This window comes from Pan paniscus, chromosome 19 (genome assembly GCF_029289425.2).
Source record: "Pan paniscus chromosome 19, NHGRI_mPanPan1-v2.0_pri, whole genome shotgun sequence".
Taxonomy (NCBI): domain Eukaryota; kingdom Metazoa; phylum Chordata; class Mammalia; order Primates; family Hominidae; genus Pan; species Pan paniscus.
Window position 1 is genome coordinate 27,607,292 of NC_073268.2, and position 24,581 is coordinate 27,631,872.

Consider the following 24,581-nt stretch of genomic DNA (forward strand, 5'->3'; position numbering starts at 1 on the left):
AAGTTTCTAGGGTTTTGAAGAAGTATGCATAGCTGATTGAAGATTATTGTGTGAATTCTTAATTCAAGATCCTGATTGGAAGGAAGCAGTTCAATCCATGCCTTCCTCAGTCTATCTCTTCCCCTCTCCCTCCATCTTTTCTGCCCATTGACTTGCTTGCCTTTTTATTCATTCATTCATTCATTTCATTTATCAACTATTTTGAGTACTTACTGTTTTCTAGGCACTGTTCCAAGCCTTGTGTATATGTTAGTGAACAAACCATATAAAACCGCTGCTCTAAAGTGCTTATGTTTTAGTGTCGTTGTAGAAAGAATTAATTGAACGCTTCTGTTCTGTCCCACTTCTTCTCTCTTTTTCTTAATCTATTAGTAAAAGATGTGAGGAGATCTATACACAGACATTGAGCTGTCTCTGATTCCAGCTGTGCTAGTTCCCATTTCAGGCCTACATCATGAATTAGGTACCGGCCTAGTTGTTGAGACTATCCAGTTTTAATGATTTTGTGAAATCTGTAAATACACCTCTCGAAAAGGGCACCGATGGTGGTCTCTTGTATATAGAAGAAATATTTGGCAAATATTGAGTGGGAAGATGGGTGGATGGATGCATGGATGGGTTACTGGGAAAGAGTATGCATAAAGATCTATCTTCCCTTCCAAAGAAAGGTTTGTGCCTTTTTAGTCCAACTTCACAAGGGTTTTTCCAAAGGGGAAAAAAATGGATGGCAAGGTCACTGCTCGAAAGAGTGAAAACTATCCAAGAATACCTGAATGTATAAAGGACAGTGCAGTTCTGACATCTTTGCAAGCATAGGAAAATTATTTTCTCTTCAGGGCCAGAAAAATATAATGGAATATTCTGAGGCTGACTGCCCTTGTGCAAGTTATATAACCTCTCAGCTCCTCAGCTTTCTTACCTGTCAAAGGGGGATAATAATTTAAACCTTTAAATAATGTGGAGCTCAAATGAGAAAACATAAGTAAAAGTACCTAGTTCTACTGGGCATGCCTAGATTCCCAGCCACTCAGGAGGCCGAAACAGGAGGATAGCTTGAACCCAGAAGTTTGAATCCAGCCTGACAACATAGTAAGACCCCATCTCTTAAAAAAAAAAAAAAAGAGTACCTAGTTCTTGGCAAAAAGTGTTGGCGCACATTCAAATTTCAGTTTCCCGTTCCTCTCTCTAACATGATTTGGTGATTGAGCTTATGGAGTTAATACACATACTAAATTGTATCAGATATTATGTTTACTCCACTTGCAGGAACTTTTTATCAAGTCTTGACTTTCAAGTTTAAGGGTAAGAATTAAGTGTTCTGTCATTCCCATTTAGGAAAAAGTTGATAATTCCATTGATTTAATTAGATTTTGTGGATGTCAGAAATTAGAGGAATCATTTGATGCGATCAGCTTGCTCTGTGCATTCATATGAACTCTGTATCCTCCTCTGGGCTTGCTTTTCTCATCAAGGAAAGGCACAGCAGTGCTAACAGTGGCGAACTTGGCTGTCTTCCTCCCTTTTTGGAGAGTAGCCTGGAAATAAAGGTTGTGAACCACTACTGCTGAAGATTATTATTGCAGTGGGAGAAACTGCTGAGAGTCTTAAGGTTGTTGTTTTTTTTTCTCAAGTTGCTCTTTTGGATACCTTCTTAGGATGAGATATTGATGAATGCCAAAGATAATTTTAGGTACCATTATCTATGAGAACAGAATTTTTGAAAGATTTTAAAAATTCTGTTCTCAGAGATAATGGTACTTTAAAAACCTATATTTCCATGATGTTCCCATACCCAGTCAGAGAGCTAATTTCTGAAATATATCTTCTTATATTGAGTTTCTTTCTCCCCCCTGCCCCGATACTATATTATATACAAAGAATATTACAAAAAGCAGATGTTGGGTTTTTGGTTTTGTTTTGCTTGAAAACTTGCTAGTTGAATTTCATTTGTGCCATGAAGAAACATTAGAGATTGATTTCTTAAAATCTGATTGAATTGTTCTAATCAAATTCATTATATTCACTGTCATAGCTTACAGGGCTGCTTGTTAAAACAAAAGCTTAGTTACAGGGTGAAAGATAAATAAAGCTATAGCTTTAACTTACCAAACAATGCTTACTTCCAAAAGGGCATGATTGTTTTTAGCTGAAGGAAGTGATCAGATACAGAGGTTACCTAATGTTGCTCTGCCTGCTTCACTATCTTCATGTCAGCTCCTCTTAAGTATAGAGCTGTGCTGCTGAAGACACCCAATTTTATGTAAATTCGTTGAGAATATCCTATCAGCCCCTTTGCCTATAAGGTATGAAAAAAGGAAACTACCATGCTCAGATGGCTTCCTCTGACTCACTCCTTCTGTGTGTTGTCTTTGTGTGTGCTGGTGTTTTTCTTCATCTCTGTTTGCCTTTCTTTCTGTAGGTATCTCTCTGTATTGTGTACTTTGGGTGTGTGCAAGTCACCCTGAGTGCATGTCTCTTTCTGTGTGGGTGCTGATCTTTCTGTCTCTTTGTGTCTGTGTCTTGCGTATAGATCCCCCTCTTTCTCTGTCTGTGTGCCGCCCTGTGTGTCCATGTGTGAGAAAGTCTTTGTGTTTTTGAAACATTATAGAGCCTCCTTTCTTAAGCCTTGGCCATTTTGCTCATAGTATGTACCTGTGTAAGGTGGAAATGTAGGAGACATATGCAAGCTTATATACAGTCTTAGACTGTAAATATTTGACCCCCACCTTTTTGAGTCTTCATCCTTTATGTTAAACATTGGGGTGAAGAATAAGGAGTGGGGGTGTTCAGAGGTTGTAGGGGAAAAAAATCTTGTGTGTGCAAGTGCCGATCCTGTTGACCCCTTTGAAAATTGAAATAATGATAATGCGCGTCTCCTGATTGCATCAAAGTATCAGCACATCAAAAGCCAAGAGGCATGAAATGCAAATGATAAAGTGAAAGCAGATGGATTGTGCATGATCGCCTGATGCCCAATGAATTTTAAAAGGTGCTGGTTTGCAGGAAGGGGGGGTTGGGGGGTTTTGGGGGGGACTGAAATAAACACGTTATCCCTGCAATTTTTTTTTGTTCTTGATGCTCACTCCTGACAATATTTTTTCACACTTGAATGAACACCCTCTCTCTCTCTCCCCCGCCCTTCTTCTCTCCCTTTCTCTCTCCTCTCCAAATCCCCTCCTCTGCCCCCCCCTCCCCCCACCTCTTACACATCTCAGGTCATGTCGCTGCAGCTCCGGTGGAAATAATAAGATATAAACCACGAGGTTGTTATTTGCATAGAAATAGCATGGAGCCCCAGGCAGCAAGGGAGAAGGACACAGGGATGATTTGTCTAAAATTTTAATGAAAACTTTTGCTGAGGCAGAGATTTTTAAAAACTTTCTTTCTCCCTGCTTTTCCCCTTCCTTCCCCTACCCCCCAAACCCCATCATTGATTTTACTTAACATGGTTCAGTTTGAAGAGAAAAGGTTGACACTCCACATATCATACTCCCATAATGCAGCAACCTGTAAATTGTTTCTTCCTTTAATAGATATGAAGCTGAAGAGACATGCATTTTCAACTTAATACATTGCATGTGTGCGCCTGGCTTTTATGGCTATACTCCATCTCGGCATACACATGATGTTGCCTGTCATTAGCCTGTTTTTAATTAGTTTACACCTTCCTATCTTTTGCTTCCAAAGACTCTTACTTTTTAAAGGATTTCTTTTTATAGCCAACAGTAGTAACCTTCATATAAAATAAATATTTTCTGGTGTTTTCCTGTTTTTTTACTTTGGTGGTTTTTCTGTATACTTACATGTTTCATTCATGGATGCCATCCTTTGCCACTGTGTCTTTTATTCCAAAACCAGAAAGTGCTTCCCACCTTCGTATTTTTATCCTTTTCCCCCTGTGAACTCACCATTTGTGTATCTTCTTTCCATGTCTGTCTTGCTTTGTTGCCTGCAGTTATTCGTAAAATATTCAAAATATTACCCAAATTGAGATGAGTTGTAGTATCTGGATTTTATTGAGTGTTACTAAGCACATTTGACATTAGAACTAAAGGCAGTAGGCTGGTGATTAGAAGCAGCCCAAGTGGGTTTGCTTGAAATTCAGTCAAGAATATCTGTCTGGTTCCTTGCTATCTTCTGGAATGGGCTAATGGTATCAGGGCTATATTTCGTAGACAGGAAGGCAAAAACAGAAGGGAAAGTGACTTAGTTTCATTGAGAGAGACTAGATCAGGGTCAGAACATGAACTTTCATGTCCCTAAGTTTCACTAAAGAAAGCTCAGGCCTCTTTGCTTAGTGGTCTGTAAAGCCTAAGAGAAGGTGGTCCGGTCGTTTTCCTGTTTGTCCAAATGTCGTGAGAATGATGACATTAATAAGAGAAGTTTCTAGGGGCTTGCTATTTCATGTCACTCAAGGTAGTAGATCCTAACTCTAGGAACTGTAGGCTGTGGGTGACAGATTCCTTAAAATGCCTCACTGCGTGGCAGACCTGATGTGTGTGGCAAATTACCCTGCTTGAAGGGAGTCATGCTGGCCTGGCAAAGGCAGTAACCTGTGTACTTGGGGAACTGGTAAGATGCACCGTTAAGGAGCTGAGATGATTGCAGAGTCATAAACTCTTAAGTCTATTTGCCACTGGACATTTGCAGAGATGATCATATTTACTTTCCCTCCTCCCACCACTCTTCCTCTCAGTTTCCTTTTTACTTTATTTTTTTCTCCCTTTCCTGGTAAAAGTATTAGTATGTTTAACATAGTGTTAGGTGGCAGATAGGCTGGGAAGAACTAGTATTGTAAAGGAACACTGATGTGTACTGGAGCCTACTAGCTCTCAATCCATTGCCCCAGACTTGGGGGGAGAGAGCACATTCTCTATCCAGAGAAATAAGAATATGCAGTTTATGGTTGTCCTGTGGACATTAACTGCCTGTGAAGGTAAGGTATATGCCAAAGGCAGTGATGTGCAGGTGATAGATTCACCAGGAGATGATATGTGACTTTTCTTGTATTTTAAAGCTCTGCTTCTTTTTTAGAAAAAAAAAAAATCCTATACTCTCATCCCCCTTAGCGAGATCAGGCCCCTATTTCCACTGAATCTGCCAGGAAAAAAGAAATTATGTGATGGGTATGACTAGGGCCATTAGTTTGGTAGGGGGCTAATTCTGCTAATCTTGCTTTTGAGACTTGGTGCAAGTAAGTTACATTTCTCTCTGGTTCTCATATATGTATTTTTCTGCAGCTATGCAGTATGAAATGTGAAGTTGTCATAGGTGACTCTGTTAGGCACAGGACCAGAGTTCCTCTCATGAGTGGGAATTGTCTGTTACACCAGACTGCACTGTGTAGTCTCCATGCTCACCCACCCATGACTCTGTGAAACACAGCATGAAAGTCATGGAGGCTCAAGAAGGGAAGGAGAGATTACTTAGCTCTCACTGTGGGGCGGGCAGCATTGTAACTTTCACATAACTTAAAGAGGTTACGATAGAGACAGCGCTGGGGCAAGCGAGAGCCAGACAGGCACTGGGTGACTCTGTGCCTCGCTGTGGAAAAACAACTAAACATGGGCAAAGGAGATCCTAAGAAGCCTAGAGGCAAGATGTTGTCATACGCATTTTTTGTGCAAACTTGTTGGGAGGAGCATAAGAAGCATCCAGATGCTTCAGTCAACTTCTCAGTTTTCTAAGAAGTGCTCAGAGAGGTGGAAGACCATGTCTGCTAAACAGAAGGGAAAATTTGAAGATATGGCAAAGACAGACAAGACCCATTATGAAAGAGAAATGAAAACCTACGTCCCTCCTGAAGGGGAGACAAAAAAGAAGTTCAGGGATCCCAATGCACCCAAGAGGCTTCCTTCAGCGTTCTTCCTGTTGTATTCTGAGTATCGCCCCAAAATCAAAGGAGAACATCCTGGCCTGTCCATTGGTGATGTTGCAAAGAAACTGGGAGAGATGTGGAATAACACTGCTGCAGATGACAAGCAGCCTTATGAAAAGAAGGCTGCGAAGCTGAAGGAAAAATACGAAAAGGTTACTGCTGCATATTGAGCTAAAGGAAAGCCTGATGCAGCAAAAAAGGGAGTTGCCAAGGCCAAAAAAGCAAGAAAAAGAAGGAAGATGAGGAAGATGAAGAGGATGAGGAGGAGGAAGATGAAGAAGATGATGATGATGAATAAGTTGGTTCTAGCACAGATTTTTTTCTTGTCTATAAAGCATTTAACCCCCCTGTATACAACTCACTCCTTTTAAAGAAAAAAATTGAAATGTAAGGCTGTGTAAGAATTTTTTTAAACTGTATGGTGTCTTCTTTTGTATAGTTAACACACTACCAAAAGTGTCTTTAGATAGCCCTGTCCTGGTGGTATTTTCATAGCCACTAACCTTGCCTGGTACAGGATGGGGGTTGTAAATTGGCATAAAAATTTTAAGCAGGTTCTTACTGGTGCACAGCACATGTAAGTTATATATGGGGTTGGTAGTTTTTTCATTTTCAATTGTCTCTGATGCAGCTTATATGAAACAATTGTTCTGTTAACTGAATACCACTCTGTAATTGCAAAAAAAAAAAAAAAGTTGCAGCTGTTTTGTTGGCATTCTGAATGCTTCTAAGTAAATTACAATTTTTTTTATTAGTTAAAAAGAAAAAAAAAAAAGATGTTATGAGCATGGAGAGGCTAGAGCCAGGCTGCCCAGGTTTAATTCTTGGCTCTACCACCTACTTAGTTGTGTGACCTCGGGCAATTTATTTAACCTCTCTGGGCTACAGTTTTATTAACTGTAAAAGACGAGTAATAATAGTATCTGTGTACCAGAGTCGCTGTGAGAATTAAATGAGCCAAAATAGGTAAAACATTGGCACTGCCATAGTCTTCTCTAAGGTGCATTTAGGGTTCCTTCTCATTGCAATTTCTTATCCTGGTTCTGGAAAGGAAATACGAACACATTATTCTCTATACTTTCTGATTCTTAGAAGGCAAAAATTCCTTCAAGAAAATGTTAGATGACAGTCCTCACTGTGGCAGTATATTCATGTATTGACTTTCCCAATAGATGTATCTAGCAACAATCAACGCACTTTGGAAAGCCATTAATGTGAGAGGCACGATGTTCAGTCGTGACAGGGTAGTATATATGTCAGTCATCTGTCTACAAGAGTCCCCAAGGACTTGTTGATACAATAGCTCATAATCACTCTAAGGATCAGTCTAGCAATTTGCATTTTTAAAAGTCCCTAACTACCTATTTTCACAATAGACAGTCCCTGTACTCCCATAGCTCCAGATGGGATCACTCTCCTTTCTAAAGAGGGCATTTTGGCTTCCTTTCTGAGTAATCCTTGCTTTAGCATTATGAATGAATTCTCAGAAATTATTGCACAATGGACAGATCTCCCTAATTTTCAAGCGCTCCGTCCCCACACATAAAATATTGGTAAATCTGGCCCCATTTGGGGGGATTGTTTTGTTTGTTTTTCATTCGATATTCCTCAAGTTTGGTAGAAAACTATACCAGGTTATGTTTTGACTCTATTAGTGTGCCTTAGTGACCTGCCAGCAATCCTGAGTGCTCTGGTTTGGAGATCTTGCAGGGTGGAATCGCCACACAGAGCTCCACTGCAGAAGTTGTCTCTGACTCTAAGAGAGCCCATGCATATATGGTGGCTTAGAGTCTAAGAATTTGGGAGACCCTACAGCAAGTACCAGTCCAGAGCTTCTAGATAAAGTGAAAGCTCTGAGACTCTATTTGGGGCATTGAATACAGACTCGGAAATTATCATGTTTGACAACCTATTATGAATGTGCTCAAACTTTTTGGAGTTACAGAACCTTTAGATTAAAAAAAAAAAAAAAAAACTTGGCCAGGCATTGTGGCTCATGCCTGTAATCCCAGCACTTTGGGAGGCAGAGGCAGGCAGATCACCTGAGGTCAGTGGTTTGAGACCAGCCTGGCCAACGTGGTAAAGCCCCGTCTCTACTAAAAATATAAAATTAGCCAGGCGTGGTGGCACACACCTGTAATCCCAGCTACTCAGGAGGCTGAGGCAGGAGAATCACTTGAACCTGGGAGGCAGAGGTGGCAGCGAGCCAAGATTGCACCATTGCACTCCAGCCTGGGCAAAAACAGCAAAACTCCATCTCAGAAAAAAAAAAACAAAAAACTTTTGATTGTTCTTCTCCCTGACATTTACTAGGTAAGCAACTTTGGGCTTTAATCTATTTAGATGTTAGTTTCCTCTTTGTGAAATGGAAGGCATAATACATTTCCCATTTTAAAGTAGAAAATCAGGTTGGCATGGTAATCCTATAATCCAAGCACTTTGGGAGGCCGAGGAAGGAGGATGGCTTGAGGCCAGGAGTTCAAGACCAGGCTGGGCAATATAGCAAGAAGCAAGACCCCCTCTACAAAATAATTTAAAAAATTAGCCAGGTGTGGGGTGCCTGAGATGGGGAACCGTGGAACCTTTGGCAGTGGCATCCAGGGCTGGGACCATGGCCGTGAACAGGGCCTGGGCCCCACAGAGCTCATGGAGGCAAGGCTGAGGGCAAGGAATGGATGACCAAGTTGGGCCACCTGGTCAAGGACATGAAGATCAAGTCCCTGGAGGAGATCTATCTCTTCTCCCTGCCCATCAAGGAATCTGAGATCACTAACTTTTTCGTGGGGACCTCTCTCAAGGACGAGGTTTTGAAGATTATGCCAGTGCAGAAGCAGACGCGTGCTTGCCAGCACATCAGGTTCAAGATGTTTGTTGCCATCAGGGACTACAATGGCCATGTTGGTCTCGGTGTTAAGTACTTCAGGGAGGTGGCCACTGCCATCCATGGGGCCATTATCCTGGCCAAGCTCTTCATTGTCCCCATGCACAGAGGCTACTGGGAGAAGAAGGCCCACACCATTCCTTGCAAGGTGACAGGTGGCTGTGGCTCTGTGCTGGTGCGCCTCATCCCTGCGCCCGGGGCACTGGCATCATCTCGGCCCTGGTGCCCAAGAAGCTGCTGATGATGGCCAGTATTGATGACTGCTACACCTCAGCCAGGGGCTGCACTGCCACCCTAGGGAACTTTCTCAAGGCCATCTTTGATGCCATCTCTAAAATCTACAGCTACCTGACCCCCGACCTCTGGAAGGAGACTGTATTCATCAAGTCTTCCTGTCAGGAATTCACTGACCACCTCGTCAAGACCCACACCAGAGTCTCCATGCAGAGGCCCCAGGCTCCAGCTGTGGCTACAACATAGTTTTTATACAAGAAAAATAAAGTGAATTAAGCCTGTTTTTGGTTTGCTTGTTTTTTTTAAGTAGAAGACCAGAGGATCTCTTAATCTTGAATTCTGTTCAATATCTAGTATTCTGTGATGCTATAAAGATGCGTATTGATCTGTAGCCAGGGAACTGTTTTAGGCTGGGGAGTGAATAGATAGGAGGTGGGGAATTTTAAAAGTTATTGCATATTAGGGTATTATATATTAAATTACATATTAGTGATATATAAAATTATTACATACTCGTGAGACCAGGAATGGAAGTTGAAGAGCATGATGATTTAAAAAATTTTTTAATTTTGTTTCTTATCCAGATTACAGAAAAGTAAACACTATATGTTGTTCACAATCACAAGTGGCTGTAGAATTATAAATCTTGAGAGCGGGAGGATCCTCAAAAGTTCAACCACACAATTGTTGTGTGAATCTCCTCTGTGACACCATTGCTAAATATTCACCCAATTATGTGTGAAAAATTCAACTGAATGGGAGCTGAGTACTTTTGGAGCCAATCCCATTCATCTATGTATTCATCTGTGAATTCTTTTTTATATTTGGCTAAAGTCTGTTTCCCTGTACAGAGACTGATCACTCTTTAAAGACAGGTTCAAATTTAACAAAGAAACTCCCAGTTTTATGATATGACCAATTGGAAATTGAATGGAACCAAAATCTTTCTCATGTACTTTTGTGTTCAGAGTCTGGTCTTGTCTCAAGAACAAATGTAGTGAAGATGAAAATGCTATTCCAAGATAGAAAAGAAATTGGATTCATAAATAACTTGCCAGTTAAAAATGTGAAATAAGTAGAAGAAACAAGAGAAACAGTTAAAACTTAATTCCACTTGGAAGTACTCCTTGGAACCTTAGGGGTCTCCTGCAGTGCCATGCAGTACCTTCAGAGCCCGATTATCTCCTGCTTTCTCCTCCTCTGCCTTGTTGAAAGTCCAGATCCTGAAATAAGGTTGGAGGATATTTCTTTTTGACTGCTATATTTGTAGATACCAGCTAAAACTCATTGGGCCTAAGATTTGGTGGAATCAGTAAAGGTGATGTAGACTTAGGTACTCAAACCCCAAGGGTACACAAACACAAGCTAAACTGCTAGAATGTATTACCCTCTTGCCTCAGTGAACAGTCTCTGGCTCACTTCATCCATGTGGACCTTCATTATATCTCTACCCTATATCCATTGTCCATTTCCACCTCCAGGGTTCTGATGTGTCCTGAGTATTAGAATGAAGAAATGCCTCTACCTCACACTTTGGGTGGCATGTAGGGTCTCTACACTGTCTGTTTCTAATAAAACATTGTCTCTGAACTGAAGCTAAGGGCCCACTTAGCTCTGTACACACGGTTCCTTAGGAAGATTGGTTTCTTCGTCTTCTTCATTTTATATTCAGTTGTATGTTACACCTTCATATGTTGAATTTTCTTCACCTGTCTCTCTTTCTACATATATTCATAGCTCTGTCTTTGCAGATCAGTGCTCACTTGAAGCTTTGCTACTCTGTCAGCCCCTCTCCTCTCTTCAACCTTTCTTCTCCCCCAACCCCAGCCTGAAGCCCAAGTAAATTAGCTTATCACCCCTGCCCCCTAGTTGTAAAAAAATTCCCGTACTCCTCCAACAGTGTCTATTCTTGGATTTGCAGTCAGCAACCATCTCCAATAACCATCAGGCTGTCAGCTTTGCAGCTCCCTACCACCTCCCACCTCCCCCATTACTCACCAGAAGAAAAAGAGAGCCAGAGCAAGAGCTTGAAATATATCATGCAATAGTGTATCATGAATTTGTTGTGAATCACAGTGGTGAAGCAGGTTTATTTATTTCTGAGACCTTAAATCAATACAAAGTAGGTCTCTTAGTTCTGAAGCTGGGATGGAGTGTAAAAAAATGAGCCCATTGTACTCTTAAAACTTTGGGGAAAGGAGATGACAGCTATATAATTCCATTTACCAGGCACTAGGGGCTTTAATGTGAAGGTGACAGGGAGCTCTTTGTGCATTTAGAGCACCATATCTTCTAAATAAAAGATCTGTAGACTTGATAGTGGAGCATAGCTCCAAGTTTAATAATCTCCAAGCATTAGACCGAGCGAATATGTTCCCAAGTCAGAAAGGTCCCCCTTAACACTCATAAATTAAAAGTGCAAGAACCACACGTTAGTAGATTAGAAATGCAAGGACTCCAGTCTTTTCTAGAAGGAAGACAGAGCTGGGCCCTGGCTGTGCACAGACTGGTCTATGAATATGATAGAGAAGCGGAAACGAGACTGTTTAGAAACCTGACTCCTAGCTGTTCATCATTCTAGGGAATGTTGCCTGTGCATGGATCCAAATCTAGCTATGTCCCTTCTCATTCAGATTGGCCATCATCACACAGTCTAATCAGCTAATGTACACAGTCAGGAATGTTGAATTATGAAAGGAGAAGCTTAAAGAGCTTTTTAGATTGAACTACAGATTACCATGCCTGGGCTTCAAGATTTTCTGGCTGATTTTTGACCAGTTCCTAATTTTAATAATGTCTCAGTGTCTGGGATTTAAGCCTTCTAAAATAGTATGCGCGTCTAAGAAATTGAGAAATCAGTGTTGGTAAGGAAAAGAACCCACCCAAATTTAACCAACAGCATAAGATGCAAATATGAGAAGTCAAGACCATTGGAACATGTAATCAACTTTTGAGTATCTTCATTTTCTACCTGACCCATTGGTAAAATATGCCTTTCTCAATAGATAAAGCAGGTTTATGCATCTCAGAAGAGCATTCCTAACATAATATGACTTTATAGTACTTAGAATTACTAGTTTAATTTTAGCCCATGTAAAGAATTTTGACAGGGAGGGAGGGAAAGGGGCATCTACATTGGGGAAAACTAAAAAGGTAGGAAAATTGAACCACTCCTTTTGCTTCAGAAAGCCACTACACATTATAACACTAATATGAAAGACTTATTTTGCTTATAGTGGTTTAACTTGCTGAACATACTAATCAGTTGAAGTTTTATAGAATACATAGAAATGTGGTAGATCACATGCATTTATTGCATGCCTGTTAGGTATAAAGCTGTTCTTATGCTGTGGCAATACAAAAATGATTCCTGCTTTCATGGAGCTGAAATTTAGCTAAAAGACAATAATAGGCCTTTCATGTGTTCTAAAGGAAAAAATAAAATTGCTGCCCACCAGACGTCAATGAGAAAACACAAACCAAAAGGCCACAGAGATAGTAAGTCAGTGCTACTCCCCTAAGAGCCAGGCCCTGCAAACACCATACTCTTGGGGCCTGGCCACTGGTGAGCAATGCAGTCAGTCACAGCCTATTCAGTAAAACCAGTAGGAGGCGACTGACAAACAGGGATTTTTTAAAAAGTTTTCCATCTTTAGAAAATACATAATCTGATAAAAGATTGGTATCCAAAAGAATTCTCAAACTCAGTAAGAAAACAACCCAGTAATTAAAAACATGGGCAAGAAATTTGAACAGACATTACACCAAAGAAAATATAAGGATGGTAAATAAGCACATGAAAAGATGCTTATCATTAGTCATTAGGGAAATGAAGATTAAACCACAGCTTGACACCACTAAATGGTGTTTTTTGTTTTGTTTTTTTTTTTGGGACGGAGTCTCGCTCTGTCGCCCAGGCTGGAGTACAGTGGCGCAATCTTGGCTCACTGCAACCTCCACCTCCCGGGTTCAAGCGATTCTCCTGCCTCAGCCTCCCAAGTAGCTAGGGACTACAGGCATGTGCCACCACGCCCCGGCTAATTTTTATATTTTTAGTAGAGATGGGGTTTCACCGTGTTACCCAGGATGGTCTCAATCTCCTTACCTCATGATCTGCCTGCCTAGGCCTCCCAAAGTGCTGGGATTACAGGTGTGAGCCACTGTGCCTAGCCTAAATGGTTTTTTTTTTAATGTTTGACAAATACCAAGTGTTGATGAGGATGCAGGACAGCTGGAACTCTCATAGATTGTTGGTGGGAATGCAAAATGGCACAGCCACTTTGAAAAAGGTTGGGCTTTTCTTAAAACCTGTACACAAATGTCTATAGCAGTGTTATTTATAATCCTCCAAAAGTGAAAACAACCCAAATGTACACCAACAGGCAAACGGGTTACCAAGTTGTGGTACTTCCATAAAATAGAATATTACTCAGGAATAAAAATAAACTACTGATACCTGCATCAGCATGAATGAGGCTTAGATGCAATATGCTAACTGAAAGAAGCTAGATTCAAAAGACTATGTACTGTATGACTCCATTTATGTAACATTCTAGAAAAGGCAAAACTACTGGAACAAAAAGATCAATGGTTGTTAGGGGTGGAGGGAGGGAAGGGAACATGAGGAGACTTTGGGATGATGAAAATGCTCTCTATCTTGATTGTTGTGGTGGTTATATGACTATGTGTATTAAAATTCACAGACTTGTATACCTTATGTTGGACAGTTTTGCTGTATGTAAATTATACTTCAATAAACCAGACTTTATTTAAAATTTTTAAAAATTGGCTGGGCATGGTGGCTCATGTCTGTAATCCCAGCACTTTGGGAAACTGAGGCGAGAGGATTGCTTGAGGCCAGGTCTTCGATACCAGCCTAGACAACGTGCAAGACCTTGTCTCTACAAAAAAAAAAAAAAAAAAAAAAAAAAAGAATTCATGTTTGGAATTAACTTATCATCAGAAATCTCAAGTCCCTACCTACATGAGCAGTTGGTGGGTCCCCCTAGGGTGAGTGATTACTTTTGGCAGCTTTCTTTCCAGAAGCCTGTGCTTCTTCTCATACATTTAGCAAGCAAACTATTGTGTGGCTCCTCTCTACCTTTTACATTACAAATGAGTCTCTGTTCCTTACCCACTCCACCTTCAAATCCTTATTGTCTTTCTGCTGTCTAATTCATTCCTCTGTTCTCCACTGAGCCCTGTACCTCAGTAAAGAGATGTCTTCCAGTGTTATTTCTGGCCTATATTCAGCCTCTTTTTGGCTGTTTCTTTTCCTTCCACTGGCAGCACCACCCCTTTGCCCCAGTTTATCCTTCAGCATACCTGATCACTTCATAATTTGCTGCTTATAGAGAGATTTTTGGTCTTATAGCAGATGGTCTTGAATCCAGCTGTGGCTCATGTCAGAGGCTTTTCTCTCTTCTGCCCACAGTATGTCACCGAGCCCCTTCTCTACCCCAACCCTAGCCTAGCACCTGCCAGCCAGCACTCCAGTTTGCCAGTGACAGTAGTGGCAATAAAGTGGGGGAAAAATTATAACCCTTTGCCTGTGCATTAAGAAACTGTATTTTGGAACCCCCAAATAATCTTGTTGGTCACATAGGTCCTGGTTCCATCTCCCTAGAGATTTAATTCCATTCACCCTTGGATATATTCCTGAAGAAACATTGACACAGTGATATGTGCAGCACCACTTAAAATTGTTAATTGGAGATTGAATTACTTGTCAGATTTTTAAAATGTAGTCCTCTCAGGTCAGGGAGGAGGATATTAGCTGCACTGAGTAGATGAGCTATTGCATTTTTTTCTTCTCCTTCCTCCTTTCTCTCCCCCTCCCTTTTCCTCTCTCTCATCCTTCCTTCTTTCTTTTGTCCCTATTTTACCACTTTTCCTCTACTCCTGCTTATTCTTTCTCATATCTGTTCTCTTTCAGCTTTAGCCAACCTTTATCAATAACCTGACAGATCCCAGAGTGACTTTAATATCTAGAATCATGGATGAAGTCCAGTGATGACAATTACCCAGTAAATTTACAAAACCCCTCCTCAAATCCTCTTGAGAATGGAAATGTCCTAATAAGAAGGAGGATTGCAGCGAGGACTCAGCTTGTGTAGCCTAATTCTTAGATGCAGGAGGAATTTTGTATTCCCTGCTTCCTTAAATAGACGTCCTGACCCACCGAGGATTGTTTAAAAAGGGGGAAAAGACTGAATAAAAGAGGAAGAGAAGGAATAGATTTCATTTTTTATTCCATCATTGATATGCATCATAATTTTTCACATCTTCAGCACATGATTGCAAATATTTGCCTATAAGTCTAAGGGTCCCCAACATAATGTGTATGTCAGGACAAAGGCAATTTTTACAAAATTGAGCTAAGTTGCATCTGTGAAACTTGGAAATCTCAATGCCTGTGCTGACAAATATCCTGACAAGTAAATACTGCACTCATTCAGTATTACATAGTGATTTCATTTGCACAAAACATCACAATGCTCTGCCCCTTCAGTCAAACGTCTGGAGCATGGGGGAAAGGAAGTACGTGTTTATCTTGATCTCCAAAAAGGGCTTTAAGGGAGAGAGCAGGCGGTATATTAGGCTGTTTTCATTGCCTGTCAGCTGTGGTAAACCTGAGCTGTCTGCAGTGTCTCTAGATAAGCAGCAGCAGCAGCAGAGGCCTGAGCATGGACGTATGACTGCATTCATTTGTACTTCTTATGTATCTCAACATTTCTAAAGGCTACGTAGCATCTTTGGTGGAGCCTTTAACAATTGTGTCTCTGCTAATCACCGGCTTTTATGTGGTGCCCTTAATTCTTAGGTCCGCCGGCTGCAATGAATGAAGTACTGGATGAGGCTTAAGTTTATATTGAGAATGAGTCAAGATCCTCTTTCCTCTCAGATTCAGCCCTTATTCAATTCTGTCAGCATGGCACTCTTCAGCAGAGGACCCCAAGGTGGAGCCCATTCCTAATATTGCATGGTACTGCTTCTCCACGTAGATCTGGAGGGCAAGAAAGTGAGGCCTCAGGAGAATCACCTCTGTTTGACTCACTCCTGTGTTTAAATGATTATTGATGCTTGCTGGACAGATAAATTAAAAGTTTGTATCATACAGTAAGTAGAATGTAAGAGGAATATATTTGGGAACTGAAACACGGCAAGAAATGCGTAGGTCAAAGTTTAAAAGAGTGTTGAATGCAGCTCACCTACTTCATGAAAATATGTTGATGAGAGTTGTTGACCCCAGGTTTTTCTGTAGAAGGTCAGCAGGGCAACCTTGAGGAAGAAAACAATGGTTCTGTCTATGTGGGCTCCATTCGTCTTCCTAGATACTGATGAGGGTTTGTGTAACTGTTATAGCATGATCATTTCAGAGTTAGGCAGAATGGATTTTATCCTAACCCAGATTCTGCTTCCTTGGTTGGAGCTTTTGTTGTGAAGTATTCTAAAATCATTAAAACCACTTGAGTCAGCAACGACCCCTATAAATCAGGAGCTATTGTGTGCGCCCTCATTCTACTGGTGCATACTCCAAACATGTGGTCATTGAAGATGAACTGGAGGGTACTGCTTTCTCTTCACCGATTGTTAAGTAGTTATGATTGTTAGCATTTGTTTGTGATTAGTGGAGCAGTTTCATTTCTGTGCCCATCCCCACCCTACCCCCCATCTCCCAAGATAAGGCTGGTCAGAGAGTGATATTGGGATACTCTTAGTCTATTCTGTAATTTTTCTCCTTAATTTCTGAATTAAGTGAATTTTCTCACATGACAAACACTTCTTTAGCTCAGAAATAATGTTCTTGGTATGTTAAGCCCTGGTTAGGTTTCTTCTAAACATAGGAAAGGAGAGATGTAGAAATACTGCTGCCTTTTCAGAACAATGCCAAAGCATCAGAACCTGAGTTTTAGCTTGTAAAGAGAAGAGTACTCAGTTACTGAGCCTACCAAGTTTGCCTCCCATTATTTTGTAAAAATACGGGGTAGAATGGATAAGTGGCAGAGGATCACTTTTAAATGAGGAGGCAAAGACATCAGAAGAAAGTATGTTTAAACAGCTGAGCGGTCCCTTTTTCTGAGTGTAGTTCTTCATTGGTCCATTATTAGTTTTGGAGATGTGTAAGATTCTAAGTGGTTGGACATTATCAGGTATTAGAGATAGGAAGAAAATAGTGTTTCTGAGTAGAAAATGGCCCAGCTCTCTCTTCTGGGCAACAAGGAGTACTGGGCTCCTGACCTAGATTGTGAATATCAGATTTTCAGGGTCAGCACAGTGTCTCCTTTTTTATTCCTTTTCCCCCTTTCCAATTTTATTTTAATAATTAAAAATACTGCTGATCACACTGAATGCCTTCTAACAGAGAGGCAGTCTGTCCCAGAAGGACCAGTTGTGGGCCATCGGGTTTATGATGACCATAAAACCAGAGCCAGATCAGAGCGTGGCCTCTGTAAGTGACAGGGTTTCTGCCTCTACCAGGCTCCCGCATCAACAGACTGCTTTGGATATTTGCTTTGGTTTGGATTTTTTGTTCTGTTTTGTTTCCTGATGCATGTGTGAGTGTGCATGTGTGTGCACATTTAAAGATATAAATGAAACAGGTATGTAATGCCCTCTGCCTGTTAGAAAGACTAAAGCCATAAAAATAACAAACGGCGTGTATTTGCTAGAATGTCAAAGTTATGAGTTTATTTTGTAATGATGTGCTCCTGCCTTCATGAGGTAAACTGGCCGTGGCGGAGGTGTTATTAGTAATATGGACTCAGCAGAGCAGAAAGCTGAGTGACCGAGAGATCAGTGTATCAGTCAGAGAGAGGGCAAATGGAAAGAGACAGCAGGAGAATGAGAAAAGAGCCGCAGTGCCTGGGCTGAGATTAAAGACGGACTGAGAGGCGGATGGGAGCTCAGTGGTCAGATACCGTCTTCCCTCTTCACGAGGCTCCTTCAAAGGAGCTGCCAGCATGTTGCTCAGCTTGGGGCTGCCTGTAAAGGCTTGTTCTCTGCGCTTCCTTATCAAGGAAAACAGTAATCTGAGAGCAATTTTGCTTTCCATATTCCTTTCAGAAAAGTATCTTATGCCCTTCCTAGCTGAAGTTAAATGGAATCAAGGCCAATTGGGTCACACTGAGGTTATTAGTTTGGTCACCAACTTCCTCCATCTTTGGAAGGTCCTGATGGGGGTGCTGACCCAGCATGCAGGGGAACCTCTCAAAGCTCCTAACAAGAAGGGGCAAAATGGGAATATACAGGCAGACTTTGCTGGCCCTTAGTTAGTTAGATTCTCCCCAGAGACTGAAAATGAATACACGTAGGGAAGAAATTTTGTATTGTCGTTATTTTTTAAAGGAGGAGAGGAAAGGAAAAAGAAAAGGTAAAATACAGTAAGCGCTCTACAACTGTTTAGAGCTCTCCGGGGCTACCTTAGATGACTGACAATTACTATACACTCAGCAGTTTGCAATAGTCAGTGATCAGGCTGCCCGGCTTCCATCTGCTGGGTCAGAAAACCTCCTTCCCTGAAAGAAATTATTAACCAGTCTTCAAGGGTAAAAGAAACCCTGCAATTTCCAAGTCCAGGAATATCTTTTCTTCCTCTTTTTTTCTTCTTTAAAGGAAACTTTGTGGTTTCCAATTGCAGGTGCCCTTTGACCTTACAAGGATTAAACTCCTCCAGGGATATACCAGGGACTGAGGCCCTGAACTCCCTGGAGCCTTGGAAGGGAAGGAGGAGGGGAAGCATGCTTGGGTATAAATCACAGCCCTGCACCCAGCACACAAAGAAGACTTGAGACTCAGGGGTTCATGTATGTATCATGAGTTGCTTCAGGTTTTTGCTAGCTTTAGGGCTTGTGCGTGGAGGCCAGTGTTAGGCTGGTGCAAAAGTAATTGTGGTTTTGCCATTAAATGACAAAAACCACAATTACTTTTGCACCGACCTAATAAAAATCAAATATAAGGAAAAAAATAATCCTTTTTAAAAATGAGGAACCTAAGCCCCCAGAGTTTCTTTAACTGGACTTGTCACTAAATATTGTTGAAAGACAGGCATGTTACCTTTTTGTGTCTGTGTGCAAAGAGACTTGCACACAATGAGGTAGCCTATGCCTCTGGGTCTCAGCCTCACCCACCACTGCAGTTTCAGCTGAGGGTGGAAGTATGCTTTGCCTATCTGTGGCAGCTGGTGGAGAGAAAGGGGCTTGCTGGTTTTAAAATTGCAACCATGAATGTGATTGTTAAAAGTATTTTTTGTTTTTTTTTTAATTTTTAATTTTATTTTTATTATACTTTAAGTTTTAGGGTACATGTGCACAACGTGCAGGTTTGTTACATATGTATACATGTGCCGCGTTGGTGTGCTGCACCCATTAACTCGTCATTTAGCATTAGGTATATCTCCTAATGCTATAGTAAGCCCTCTTAGCGCAGCTGGCAGCGCGTCAGTCTCATATCTTTTGTTTTCTAAGTTTTCTTTTTAGGAAGAAGATTCAGATAGTCCCTCAGAACAAACCATGGAGACTGAAATCTCTGTTTTGTGGAGAAAAGAACCCATTTTAGTGCGACTTGTGAAATCGACCATGCCTTTATTTCTATAGAGACAAATGTCTTTTCTCTTGCTCTTTTCTCTAGGTCCTCGGGCGGGAAGTGTACACCTCCAATAACCAGCTGGGGGGCATCCAGATTATGCACAACAACGGGGTGACCCACTGCACTGTGTGTGATGACTTTGAAGGGGTTTTCACTGTCCTGCACTGGCTGTCTTACATGCCCAAGGTGAGCCCTTCCTACCCAGCACTGACATGGCCTGCAGAGCCTGTCATTTCCGCCACAGCTCACTGCCTCTGTGTTTAAGGTCTTGTCTTTATGGTGGAGGAATTTTTTTATAAAATATTTCTCTGAAAGCTATTGATTTCTCTTTTCCTTACAGCCATATTTTGCCTTCTACCTTTAAGATGTCTCTGGATTTCATTTGTTGGGCCCCTTTCTAATGTCTTCCAGCCACGGAAGCCCTCATGGCCTACCTAAGGCTCAGATCCCAGTATATTAAGGTTCCTCCTCATTGTGGGTTTTCTCCTTTGTAATAGCCATTCATTCCTCAGAGGAGCATCCCAGAAAGCATGGGCACACTGAAATCAAGAGTCAAAAGACACCACTTTGTGCCAGCCTCCTAAATGAGACTATTGACCTATACATGTTCCTTGGGGCCTGCCACATACGTAGGATTCTTCCAGCTAAAGATTGGGACTATTGGGTGCAATTCCATATGTGGGCCCTGCTGTCTTTGTCTATAACTATTGTTGCTGAGTTGGAGTCTAGGGCTGTCGTTCACTGATTGCTGTGCTCTCTTCCAATCTCCTTTTAGAGCGTGCACAGTTCAGTTCCTCTTCTGAACTCAAAGGATCCTATAGACAGAATCATCGAGTTTGTTCCCACAAAGGCCCCATATGATCCTCGATGGATGCTAGCAGGCCGTCCTCACCCAAGTATGTATATGTTTGAGGACCCCATGGTACCTGGCTCTTAAGCTTTTAGCGTTCTTTTCAATCACTATCCAATTCCTGAACAATCACATGTGACTAAGAAAACAGAGCTAAGTACCTAGAAATGAGAAAGACCTGAAAACCAGCCCTCTGAAGAAAAAGGTGGGAAATCCTTCATGAACAAATGAAAAATAAATAAAATGAGATTTCCCAATCACCCATTGAGTCAAGCAGTGCAGTCACGAATACATTTCTTCTGTTTATTCTGTTATTAAAGCACTTATTACTTAATGGGTTCAAAGACTTTAACACAGTTCAATATAAGCCATAAAATCATAAAATTATAGGACTAGAATCTTCAGTCATCTAATCCCTACAACCAAAAGAGATTAATCAGTTTCGTTTTAGCACACGTCTTTGAGACCCTTCAGTGTAGAATGTGACTTCACTCTTCTCAGCAAGCTCTGAGCACCCACGCTGCATGTGCCCTTCTTATGATATTGGTAATGGTATTGGTACTTGCTTTAGTAATTAATAGAAGGCTACTTTGTAAGTTCATTTATTCATGAAGAGATTGTCCAGAACTTTTAATGATATAGTTACATGGAGTGAGAATAAGCCCTCCCTCCAGATATATCTAATCTACCGCTTTGTCTTTTACCTAACTTAGAAACAAAACAGGAAAAAGAAGTAACTCTGTGTACATTCTCATTTGTCAGTCCATTTGGCTGTTCTAGCAAACCTTACTTATCAGGAGGTTCTTTTGTGGAGCACCAAATCCCTCTGCTGTATTTTGAATCCATTTTTTCAAACTATGTGAGGAAGCATTTGTTCTTTTTTGCATATTTATTGCAACTATTTCAAAGAAAGGCTATATATAAAAGTAGAAGAGATTGCAGAAGGTATTTTATTAAGTGTAAAAGTCATTGTGATTTTGCTGAAAGAGAGGTCTTCATAAGGAAGACCTAATAAACTTTTGTGGGTACCCACTGTAAGCCAGGTGGGACTGTAAAGCACTTCCATATACGTTATCTTATTTGCACTTACGACCTCTCTTAGGTAGAGAGAGATAACTATTTTACAAAAATCAGAGAAGTTGAGTGATTCGTACAAGGTCACATAGCTATTATATAGCTATTACATTGTTTTTCTACAATATCTACATTAGACTTTCTATTATATAAAAACATGAGAGAAGTGTTTATTTTAATTTATAACTTTACCTGTTGTCTTCAGTGCCTCTTCTTGTTAATTTTAATAAAACGAAATAGTTTTTCTTTATATGCCTGGAAAATCACCATACTAATCTTCTTCCTACTGTTTTTTTTGTTGTTGTTTTTTTGTTTTTTTTTTTTCGAGATGGAGTTTCGCTCTTGTCCTCCAGGCTGGAGTACAATGGCATGATCTCGGCTCACTGCAACCTCCGCCTCCACTTACCCCTTCTTTCCCCTTTTTTTTGTGCCATGATTATGATAAGAACTATGAGCCTAAGATTACCTGTCAGTCTTTTTTTTTTTTTTTTTTTGAGGCGGAGTCTCACTCTGTCGCCAGGCTGGAGTGCAGTGGTGCGATCTTGGCTCACTGCAACCTCCGCCTCCCAGGTTCAAGTGGTTCTCCTGCTTCAGCCTCCTAAGCAGCTGGGACTAAAGGTGCATGCCACCACACCCAGCTAATTTTTGTAATTTTAGTAGAGACGGGGTTTCACCATGTTGGCCAGGATGGTCTTTATCTCTTGACCTTGTGATCTCAAAGTGCTGGGATTATAGGCGTGAGCCACCGTGCCCAGCCACCTGTCAGTCTTAAAATGCAGGACTTTTCTGGGAATGAAGTGAGCCTCTTTACTTCTAGAATTTGGAACAAGACTTAGTGAGTTTTTTCCTGGGAAATACGGGAAGCCATCTTAGCCGGCTTCTAAGGTTCTGCATCGGAACTGGGTAGGATCTACTCTCTGGGGACTGTGAAGCACAACTACAATAGTCAGTGACTCCTCCTACCCCTAGCAGGAGAGTTTTTAAAGAAGAAAACATTTCCATCTTGAAGTTAATTCTGTAGTTCCAAATCCCTGTTATTGAAGTAAGAATTAGAAAATGATCCAAAGATATAAAGTTAAAATTCAGTATTCTGATGAACCTAGAAATTTGGTTTAGAAACTTCACCAAAATTTGAGCCCTTCTTTCATGGGTGAACAGAAGTATGTGTGTGTAGGTGGGCATTATCCTGGCCATTATTAATGAAATCCACAGAATAAAATGAAATTTTTGATAAACTAAGTTTTCTGTTTTTTGGATAATATTTTTTCATTGACTCCCTAGTAATTCATCCTGCTGTCTATGTGCAGCTAACACTCGCTCCTAAATCGAGTGACTTCAGATTTTAATTTAGTGGAAGCGTTAAAGAAAGCAGATGATTCCCTGTGATAAGTTAAAGCAGATATCTTCTAGGTGAAAAGTTAAAGTCATTTATTAGAGGAGATAGTGCTGTGATATTCTTCAAACTGACGCCCAACACAAGACCAGAATCTAAACGATCGGCTTTGGGCTCACGGATGGAGAGATAATTTTGAAATGGATGATCACATTTTACACTGGGGCCATAGAGGCAAGGAATGTAGAACACAGTAATTACAAGTTTAGTCTTGATAAAACACTCTCCATCCTGTTTAAGTCAGCAGAGGTTAGCTTGCTCAGATCTCCACTTTTAATTGGTTTTGGACTTGGGTTTTTAGGGGGTGGAGGGCCATGTTCAAATTAGAAGAATCACTGAAAACCGTGAGCTGAGAGGGCAAACTAGGAAACGGTTATTTGCAGAAGCTTTTATGGGGCTTTGGTCAAACATTTATACCTGTGGAACAAAAGTTTTTTTTTAAACTAACATGTTGAAAATTTTGGGTCTTGGCCAGTGAAGGAAATTCTATGTGCAAGGAAGATTAATGGCATTAAGTATGTGCATCTTAACCATTGTATTTTTACTATCTGTCAAGAATATGTGGCCCTTTTTTGTAGAAAGATTATACTTTATCAGCTGTTTAATAAAGTAGATATATCTTGTTGCTTTTGTAGCGGAGAAACTGAGTTCCTATTTTTCCCTCCAAATTTGGATCCTTATCTGATCATTAATACTTATTGTTTGGTTGTTTTCAGCCTTCAGTTAAAAGAAAGTCAGTGGAATCAAACAAAATTGTAAGGCAAGTTTTAAAATAGAAATAGACATTTTGAAAATATCTTTAATGACTTGGCAGCCTTTTGACAAATGTTTGTAGTGTCTTGAAGAAAGTCAAGTTATTTATTTAAAAGCATGCAAACTCTCTCTGCTAGCTAAACCCTGTCGTTTAACAATAAATGATGCTTTTGCTGATAAATGATTCTTTTTATGCAGACTAGCAAATGAAATAGGAGATGATGTCTGAAGGCAGATGAACATTCAGCTGCCTAATGCTTCCATCTATTATAATTTGGTTAAAAACAACAAACTCCCCAAAATAATCCCCCAAACCACCTTAAATTCGTCAGTTCCAGCACATTGTCAATGGATTCACTGTCCTTATTCTCTGTTTTCTTTCTTTCCCTTCTGTAGCCCAAAAAGGTCAGTGGTTGAGTGGCTTTTTTGACTATGGATCTTTCTCAGAGATTATGCAGCCCTGGGCACAGACTGTGGTGGTTGGTAGAGCCAGGTAAGAGCTCTTTTGTTTTGGCAGCTCTTTTTCCTCCCAACTAAAAATAAGAAAGAAAGAGCCTATTCTCTATAGATATATACCAATAATGTTCTCTTTGTCTGAACTGTCTGAGAATATTGGATTGTAGCCATGCCCAAGGCAAAATAATTGGAGTGCTGGTTCTCAGTTGCCATTTTGTGTGTCACTCCAATGATGCGTTTAATCTGAAGGCTAATTTTGACAACATTTCCTTTTTATAATGTTTCAGGAAAAACACTTTGGGAGCTGTAAAGCCCAACTACAATAGCCAGAGCCCACCAATGACTTCCCCTCTCCCAAAGACAATTTTCTTTCAGGAATAGGTGACAAGTGATTCAGAGACTCATCTGCTTTTCTATGTAACTGGAAAGAGGTTCTTCGTGGCACCGAGATTATTTAAGTGACAAATGTACTATA

General features: G+C 40.7%; 1 protein-coding gene and 2 pseudogenes across 9 annotated transcripts in view; all 3 read left to right on the forward strand.

Annotated features, from left to right (window-relative positions):
• Positions 1-24,581, forward strand: part of ACACA (acetyl-CoA carboxylase alpha) — a 331,241-nt gene that overhangs the window by 260,283 nt on the left and 46,377 nt on the right. For all 9 annotated transcript variants that reach the window (XM_003817948.5, XM_008971230.4, XM_063599111.1 and 6 more), the window contains 3 exons: positions 19,623-19,766; positions 20,356-20,476; positions 24,047-24,143. In XM_003817948.5, the coding sequence (XP_003817996.1) occupies positions 19,623-19,766; positions 20,356-20,476; positions 24,047-24,143 (362 nt within the window). The remainder of the gene's footprint in view (positions 1-19,622; positions 19,767-20,355; positions 20,477-24,046; positions 24,144-24,581) is intronic.
• LOC134729504 (high mobility group protein B1-like) lies at positions 5-8,355 on the forward strand (annotated as a pseudogene).
• On the forward strand, positions 8,431-9,283 carry LOC112437557 (small ribosomal subunit protein uS5-like; annotated as a pseudogene).